The sequence below is a fragment of the Solanum dulcamara genome, chromosome 9, assembly GCF_947179165.1.
Source record: "Solanum dulcamara chromosome 9, daSolDulc1.2, whole genome shotgun sequence".
NCBI lineage: Eukaryota > Viridiplantae > Streptophyta > Magnoliopsida > Solanales > Solanaceae > Solanum > Solanum dulcamara.
In genome coordinates, this window is record NC_077245.1 from 73,883,788 (window position 1) to 73,892,812 (window position 9,025).

Sequence of the window (9,025 nt, forward strand, 5' to 3'; positions counted from 1 at the left end):
AAAACCCAATTGGGTAAAATTGTTAAGAAACAATTCTTAACAGTTGATCCTAGTGTAAGAATTGTTAGGTATACACGGAGCCTAATGTACTAAACTCTGACTATGCATGCAATCTAGAAAAGGATCAAACCACAAGAATTTATGCATGCAATCTAGAAAAGGATCAAACCACATTAGTTCTTATGAGCAATCTCATTAAACATTTTTGTAACAAGTTGATTCCACAACATGAAGATCTCAACAACAATCAATGTAAACCCACACGTGAAATTTGAGGAGGGTAGAGTGTACGCAAACCTTACCCCTACCTCGTAGAGATAAAGGTTGTTTTCAATGGACGCTCGGCTTAAAATAAAGCATATCCAAGCAGTTACGAAAATGAAATGCATAAATGAGAACAGTAGAAAATCATCGAAGGTCTCATATATCAAATAGCGGCTGCAAGGGTTTGGGGTAAAGCATCCATTTCAAGTAAATGAGATGGAATACTCATACTGCTGTTCTTGTTTTGTTGGTTAAGCAGTCATGCATTTGCATTTTCCAACTTGCAAGTGTCATTTGGATGTCATTAATGAAACTTCATATGAAAATGTAAATTTGATTTAGAACGACGACAGAACTACGTTGGTATGGAAATCTATGCACAATGCACCATGCACAGTGATGGCTAGTTAACATATTTTACAACTGTTGGATGAAAAGAAGTTTTTCAGCGTACTGAACGAAGTAAACAACACATAATAAACAGGCATTCTCTGGCATAATTTATGCAGACGCACTTTCTATACACAGATAATACCTCTTTCCGGTCGTTTCACCACAGAGCTAAAAACAAAGACACAAGTTCTACACAAAGTCAAAGACGAAAGAAAGAAGACCAAAAGGGAAGCAAGAAACCATGCTTCAACTGCATCAAGATCACGAAAGGAAACAACACAACAAACCTACACTGTTACCTAGACATCCCTTCCGGGGTGGTGGAACCATTTATCAATGCCCCATGCTTTCCCAAGGTTGGAATGCTGTTAGAACGTTTCTTTACTCGAATGTTACCAGAAGTTGGGACTCTCTTCTCGTTCTTCTCTTTGAGAAAAGAAGTGAAGCTCCCGAGCGGTGGCTCCAAAATTACAGCACTCTTACTTCTGAAAGATTGGTCGATGCTCTTCCTATACGTCTCAAAACCTTCAGTTAGCTGGTCCCCTGAAACAGGTACGACCTTAGTACTCAACTCCAACTTATTGAATATTTCTTCATTAACATCAGTCATATAACCATCTTCTTGAATATCTAGCATGGCAAGATCATCATACTCCTCATCTGATTTCGTAGATTCCTCATCCACTGAGCCTTCCTGTGTGCATAGCAGCAAGGAGGTTGATTATTTTAAACAAAAAAAAAATAGCGTTAAATCCCCAGTTGCTAGCTGAAAATCAATGAAACATGGTCTTCAAATTAATTCAATGGAACCTAGCACAAGAAGTACAATGGTTTGACAAGAAAGAGGATTTAAATACAGTTGTATATTCAAACCAAAATGTATGATCTTAGTAATTGGTTAAGACCTCATCATCCAGAAATAATATGCTACCAACGATATGTAGCAGCTTCCTGATGATATCAAGTTATATAAATCATTCCAACATACCTCCTCATCAACTCGTTTGGAACCATCATCACTAAGATCCTCGTCACTGTCTCTTTCAAGAGGTTCATCAACCTCTTCATCATCACTACCATGCACTGATTGTTCCTCTTTGAGCTGTAATTATAGTGAAAAATGGGAATGCATCAAAGAACTAATGGAACTAAATGGAAGACACAAGTAAGTAACGAACAAAATATCTACAACCTCCAAGATCCATCAACGAGAGGCTAATATAGAAAAGAGTGTGCATTATACGCTAGTTTATGGAAACCCATCAGAACTTCTAGGCATACCTCTTTTGCATGTCCTTCAGGCAACCTTGGTGAGCTGCAGCAAGAGGAATAGTACCTGCTGCCATTGTCCGTCAGCTCACCTCTCGATTCATCAACACTACTAGCATGACTGGTACCACCAACATCACTGGGCCAAGCACTGATCCCGAAATGGCCAAATTGCAGATTAATAGGTTCAGCCTTGCCAATTTGCAGTGGTCCATACATAGGGGATCCAATTCCACTCGCAATGGAGTGATCCATAATAGGCTTGCCATCATTGCCCAAGGTGTAAACTGGCCAAGCTTTTGCTACTGATCCATCATTATTCAGAAGAGCCATCAAGTGCCTAGAAGAACCTTTTCTTTGAATCAGTTGAAACATTCCCTTAGAGCTCACACAATTGGCAGCACACTGGTTTCTGTATTCCTCATCAATGACGATAACCGTATTTGTGATTGGATCATACAGTTGCTCTCCTGCCTCACGCCTCCGTAAGCAGCCGAAGACAGTAGCATGAATGGCTGCCACACTTTTATCAACATTGGTGTTGTTAATCTTTGGCACCAAATGCTTGTCAGCTCTGTTACAGAGATATTCTTGTATTGTCCGGATGTTCCGAATATATTTAACATACTTGTTTTTAGCAGGATCAAGAGTCATGTACTTCGCACGTACTGCAAACCTTTCTAAATGTTTTTCCTCATTTGCAATGTAAACCATGAAAGGTATGACTGACGGATGCTTCTTCATTAGTCCCATCTGCAGGTATAAGAACAAATCGGCCCCAACTTAACCACCAAAAGAAACCATGTAAAAAGCAAAATATACAATATTTAAAATTAATTATTACCACAAAATTAAGGCTCAAATGAACACCCTCCACAACGACTGATTCTTTCCGGTCTTCCCATGCAGTTATTAGCCTATCAAGACTATCAATTACCATCTCACTCTGTGCCTTAAACCCTTCAACTGCCATTTCTCTGGAACTAATCAAATCAACAGCATTCGAAATCCGTACAGGTGGAAATTTTACACCTTCTTTTTGTATTGGTGGGGTTGAAATTCCAGCTAACTTCTTCGCCCTTTTCTTCGCTTTTGCTTCAGAAACAGCTACTGGATCCAAATATTCCCCAGCATGGTAGGTTGAAGCCCAAAGTAAAGGGTTTTGCTTTTCATCTACAAAACTCCTCATCATATGTCGAATGGAGTCAGTGGACACCACAGTTGTTATACCCAACCTGCTGCCCTGTGAAGATAAATGGAGAAGGATATCATACACCTCATGTCCCATTATACGCGGCAATCTTCCATTTCAGGAGATTTAACATATGACAATAATACACGCCTCATGTCCCAATTTATAATTTTTTGATATCATTCCACCAAAAATATTTTACTTATTTAGTTATTTTATTGAGTTTTCTCACATATCAAGGTTCAAATTCATTTAAACTAAATCAAATTTGAACCTTTGATGTGATATTTTCTCTATCAAACTCCGTGTTATTAAAAGCAATTGCTTTACCGCTTGAAGCGATCCGAAGCTAGGGGTTATCGCTTCATAGGTGAAGTCATGTGCTTCAAACAATTACTGCAAAATAAACCTAACAAAAGACAAATGGTTCTTTGGATCACAACTTTGAGTAGTTGGATTAATATCGGCATTATTGTATCTCAGATTCTGAAATCAATTATTTTGTTAGCAATTTGATTATCATAGAACAATATTCATATATGTTTGGTATTGTTTGATTTTCATACATTATGCGCTTCAACTTCATATATGGAATTTTTTAATTTTTTCCATAAATTATGCACTTCACTTAAAAAACTGCATGCATTTCACTTTTCGCTTATCACTTCAAGCCCCATGAGCTTTGTAGCTTTTTGCATCTTTCACTTTTAACAGATCAAACTAACTTTTCAATTAGTACATTAATATTTTCTTCCATTATCACTTGTGTAGGACATACGTCAGATTAATATCAATTCAAATGGAGTCAATTAAATGGGGCTGAGGGAGTATGACATGCCAAAATTAGGAGGTTAGTACAACAGCCAAGGCTATGAGAGAACTTATACCAGCAAAGCAGACAAGGTAGATTTGCCACAGCCACTAGTCCCACACAATAGCACAGTTACAGATTCTTTTCTTTCTCGGATCCTGAAATATAGCAACAACTCTGTGAAAAATACAGAACAAGGTGCACTGAAGAAAAATAACAGCAAATGAGCACATCACCAGCTTCCTATATCAATCACCATGGAGAGACAAATGAATAGGGCCATTATTCCCCTAATTTAAGAAGTGACATTAAATGTACATAACCACAATTACAGGAAACAGAAAATAAAGGCAAATGATGTTGATAAACTCAGTTAACACAATCCAGAATTATGCTGATTGAATTTTGATTAGAAAGTGATTTGAGGAAACCCCCAAAGGCAACAATTACTCCCATAATTTGTAAATGACGAGACATATGTTTACCATAGAGAGATCTTAATGCATTTCTTAGCAAAATCATAGAGTAACAGTAAAACCTTCATTTCAATGACATATTTACTAATTCGGGCATCAACTCATCCCAAGGTGATGAGAAAATTGCTAGCAAAGTCGGAGAAATGAATCTGATGAGACTGGCAGATTCATTTCATAATACTTGTTCTATTCGCTACAAATACATCATGTTGCCCTCTAATGGAACAGCAGATAAATTACATCAGTTGCCCATGAAACAATACAGATAATTTTAAATGGAAACTTATATTTTTCTTCTCTTACAACTCCGAGATTTCTGCAAAAACTCTTTCTAGATTAGGCTAAAGAATGACCAATATCTCAGAAAAAGATCGGTTTCTTTTCTAAGTGGTTGCATACTATTAAAAACATCACCATATCAGTTAGGGGAGAAGGATGGGCTACAAAACAAGAATCCCCATGCCCTCCCTGTGTCGTTATATAAATAGCTGTGAACTTGTGTGTGTGTGTGTGTGTGTGTGTGTGTCTGGGGGTTACGAACAGCGAAATACACATTGTAATATCAATGGAGAGACAGCAGAACCTCACCTGCAAGCTAAAATTAAGTCAGCCCTCTGGTTGGGGCCCATATACTTGTATTCAGTTAAAGCATCACAAACAACATCTAGGAAAGTCCCTCTCTTGACAATAACTGTCGTGCGCCTTTTGTACAACTCAAAAGGTATGCTGCTCTCACTTTGATTGTTCTCTTTATCCAAGAATGCATTCATAAAGGTACTGGACTCTTTATGATGAAGTCCTTTAATGTTATCCTGTCCCAATTGTGCTCTATCTGCTGAAACCAACTTATCGCCCATGCATTCACTTCTCATTTTATCAAAAACTGTTCTGCTTATCTGTTCATGCAAACAAACAAGAAAATGATTCAGTAATTAAAGCACCTAAATTTATATGCTCTAGGAGAATTTGGAAGTCACAATGCAAGAGAATCCTCTAGAGAGGATCGGATAATGGACTAGTGGAATCTTATAAAAGTGAACTCTCATCAGCAGGGTAAAAAAAAAACATTCTTGCCAATCCTTAAAAGCAGAATTCCAAGTGAGATACAAAAAAATTATGTTGCTCAGATCCTTCAAAAATTCAACCGCACACATGTCTAATCCTCCAAAAATTGCACAAATCTTGGGAGGATCCGACGATAACCTCACAGCATTATTGGAGGATATGAGCACAGAATTTTTGTATCTACTAAAAGGAATCTCAGATCTCATTAAAATTCTGCTTTTAAGGATTGGCAAGAATGAGTTTCTTGGCAGCATTTATGGCGGATCCAATTCTCAAGCATATAATTAAGAAGTAATTCATTACACGTGAGCTTTAAAACAAGAAGGCATTAATATCATTCACTGGAGAACACAATTTTTAGGGGAAAAACTCGACTTCACAAAGATAGTCATTAATCTAACTTTCAAACTTCAACCTTGTTAAGAAAACCATAGATAGACCAGATAGATACTTGATAAGACTTCCTTTTCATAACTGATCAGTTATATATTGGCAGCTCACAAAATTAAGGAAAGATTGTTAACGTCCCACCAATGTTTTTACCATATATCAATTACTAAGACTAACAATTATGGATGAGCAAGTTCAACTGAAAGGAAGGAAAAATTCCAAATACAAAACCAAAAAAGTACTCTCTCAGTTTCAATTTGTTTGTCTTACCCTCCTTTTTAGTCTATTTCAAAGAATGTCTCTTCCTTTTTTGACCACTTTTTAATTTCAACTTCTTGTATGTCATCTTTAAGACGACGAGATTAAAAAACATTTTGGTACACGTATTTTCAGTTCAAAATCACCCTAAATTCCATGCCAAGTCAAAATCAAACAACAAATGGGGTAAATCAGATCATAAAGACGGCACATTTACAAATTAGATACCATATAAATCATCAAACCGAGAAAATAAACTCACCTTAAACGCATGTCGAGGTTTACATCCCATAAGTTGCAGAGTACTCTGCAGAACAGAACGCGTATATCTGAAAGAGTCTTTCCCTTGATCTCTCCTCTCCACCTCCTCATCGTCTACTACAACTATATACAACAGCTTTGTCACTTCTGTAGCCATTTCCTAACAACAATCACAAAACCAAAAAAATAAAAAACTCAATCTCCTAGCCAAAAAATAAAAAAATAAAAAACTCAATGCATATACTAAATCGTCCTCCGTACATCATCGATCAACGATCATCAATTCCAGAAAACAACAACAAAATCACATACATTATAACAACACGATTATAATTTAATAATGATAATGCCGGTTACTGTGATAAACGAAATTGAACCTGGAAGATGAATTCAAAGTCGTTTTCGTCTGAATAAATCACAACGGCGATGGCGATGGCGGCGGCGGTGGTTTAGGGTTATGACAAACCTGAGATTGATGAAGAAGAAGAGAGGAATTTCCAATGCGATCTCTCCATAACAAATTTGCTGGGTTTTTTTCCACGCATCGAAACACGAGTGCATACACGAGTTCCCCTCTCTTCTCTATTTATAGTAAAACAAAATTAAAAAAGATTCCACAGGTCGGTCGGGTCGGGTCGAATACTGGGGCGATGATGGGGTTGGTGTTCACACGTGGGAAGGAACAGAAGCTGTGGTGTGGGTACCTCTTGTCTATTCATAGTAAATCCTTTTGTCCCTCTTCATGTGAAAGAATTTATTTGAGCACTAAATTTAAGAAATAAATAGAAGTTTGTAAGATTGGTGAAAAAATGACTATTTAAAAAATTAAGGAATTTTTATAAAATATTCTCTTTGTTTATTTTATTGTCTACTATATTATTTGGGATGTTTAATAATATTTGTTTAGTTTATAAATTTAATGAATAATTTATTATGATGTATTTATTTTACTTTTACTATTCCATTTTTCAATGTTTTATATGACATGCATTATATAAAGTGTGATTTGGTAAGATTATTCTTATCATTTACTGTTTTTTAATTCGTGCCAAGTCAATAGTTGACAATTATTATTGGACAAAAAGAATATGTATAATGTATTCAAATATCATTTAATTTTATGATTTTAAATATTTCGTGTGAAAAATAGAATTGAAGAGATATTAAAAAAGGAATGAGGTACTCATTTCTAAGGGACTAAAAAAAAGTTAGATGAAAGAAAAGAAACAGAGAGAGAGAGTGTGTTACATATAACAATGTGTCATTTATTACAAAAAAAAAAATGTCATCTCTTTGCGACATTGACCAAAAAGAAAAAAAGTATTTCACACTTTCAAAAAGATTGGTTTAATTTAATTTGATATGGAGTTTAAAAAAATTAAAAAAACCATTTTATTTTTATTGCCTTAAATTAAATTATGTCAAATAAATCAAAATATTTTTAATTTTATGATATAACATGTCACATAAAAAATTAAAATTAAAATTAAAATATTTCCAATAAAAGGACATTTATTTAAAATAAACTAGAAAAGAAAATAAGTATTTCTTTTAACAGAATGGAGTTTGAAAAGGGTGATACTTGCATAGTATTATCTCCATTTTATAAAGATATAGAAATTATTTATGATAGATCTTTAATTTTAGTAAAATATATTGTATTAAAAAAATAAATGTATAAGTAGAAACGAAGAAGTTAGGTTGAAATCGACGATGATGAGAAGAATAGAAAAAAAATCGACTAACTCAACAGGTTCGGGTCCGGAGCTCCGATAAGTACACACGTGTTAAGGAATCAGAAGCAGTGGGTTTGTAATTCTGGGAAAAAAAAGACAAAGGTGGATCTGAATATGACCAACAACTTTTGTCCTGGTTTTAGGGGGGTTTTAATTGTCAATTTACGTGATTAGGAATAAAATCAAAAAAAAGACATTGAAAAGGAAATTAAGTAAAAAGTAAAACAAGAAAAGGACTTGAAAATAAATATGAAGAGAAATTTTTTTTAAAAAAAATGAAAAATAATCCCTTTAAATTTGAGTTTCAAATTGGGGAAAGACATAAAAACACGCAAAATTATTAATTACGTATCTAAATTATATTAATCCTAAAATCTTCTAATCTTTTTTTTTCGTATTATTTATCTTTTTTCACTATTTATCTGATAAAAATAAAATAAATTAAAATCTAATGAATATAAAGATATACAGTTTCTATAGATTGTAACCCTCTCAAAAAGTAATGGAGGTGTAGTTTCTTCGAATGGGACGGAGATTAGACTTTAAATGCAAAGGCAAAAAGGAGCTTGACTACAAGACCTACACATTGAGCTGAGATAAAAGTCAGCCTTATTGATTCGATAGTGCCGAGTGAAAGGATCGTCGCTCAACGGATAAAAATTACTATAGGGATAACAAGCTGATCTTCCCTAATAGCTCACATCTACGGAAAAGTTTAGCACCTCGATGTCGGCTTTTTGCCACTTAAGGCTATAGTATATTCTAAGAATTGGACTGTTCGCTCATTAAAAAATAATACGAGCTAAATTCAAAACGTCGTGAAATAATTCGATCCATATCTGATATGGACGCTAGAGCATTAACAGGACCTTTCCAGCTCGTACTTACTCAAAATTAAAAATTAAAAAAA

General features: G+C 34.9%; 1 protein-coding gene across 2 annotated transcripts; it reads right to left on the reverse strand.

Annotated features, from left to right (window-relative positions):
- Nucleotides 1–664: 664 nt before the first annotated feature.
- Nucleotides 665–6,913, reverse strand: LOC129902893 (P-loop NTPase domain-containing protein LPA1 homolog 2-like). 2 transcript variants are annotated; one of them, XM_055978337.1, is made up of 8 exons: nucleotides 6,757–6,913; nucleotides 6,381–6,502; nucleotides 4,994–5,301; nucleotides 4,006–4,087; nucleotides 2,771–3,169; nucleotides 1,939–2,679; nucleotides 1,646–1,759; nucleotides 665–1,351 (listed from the first exon to the last, which is right to left on the reverse strand). In XM_055978337.1, exons 2-8 carry the CDS (start codon nucleotides 6,408–6,410, stop codon nucleotides 953–955), a joined length of 2,073 nt encoding a protein of 690 aa, XP_055834312.1. In that variant the 5' UTR covers nucleotides 6,411–6,502; nucleotides 6,757–6,913; the 3' UTR covers nucleotides 665–952. The 2 variants fall into 2 exon arrangements, with proteins under 2 accessions (XP_055834312.1, XP_055834311.1); XM_055978336.1 differs by having other exon boundaries at nucleotides 6,381–6,539.
- Nucleotides 6,914–9,025: the final 2,112 nt, after the last annotated feature.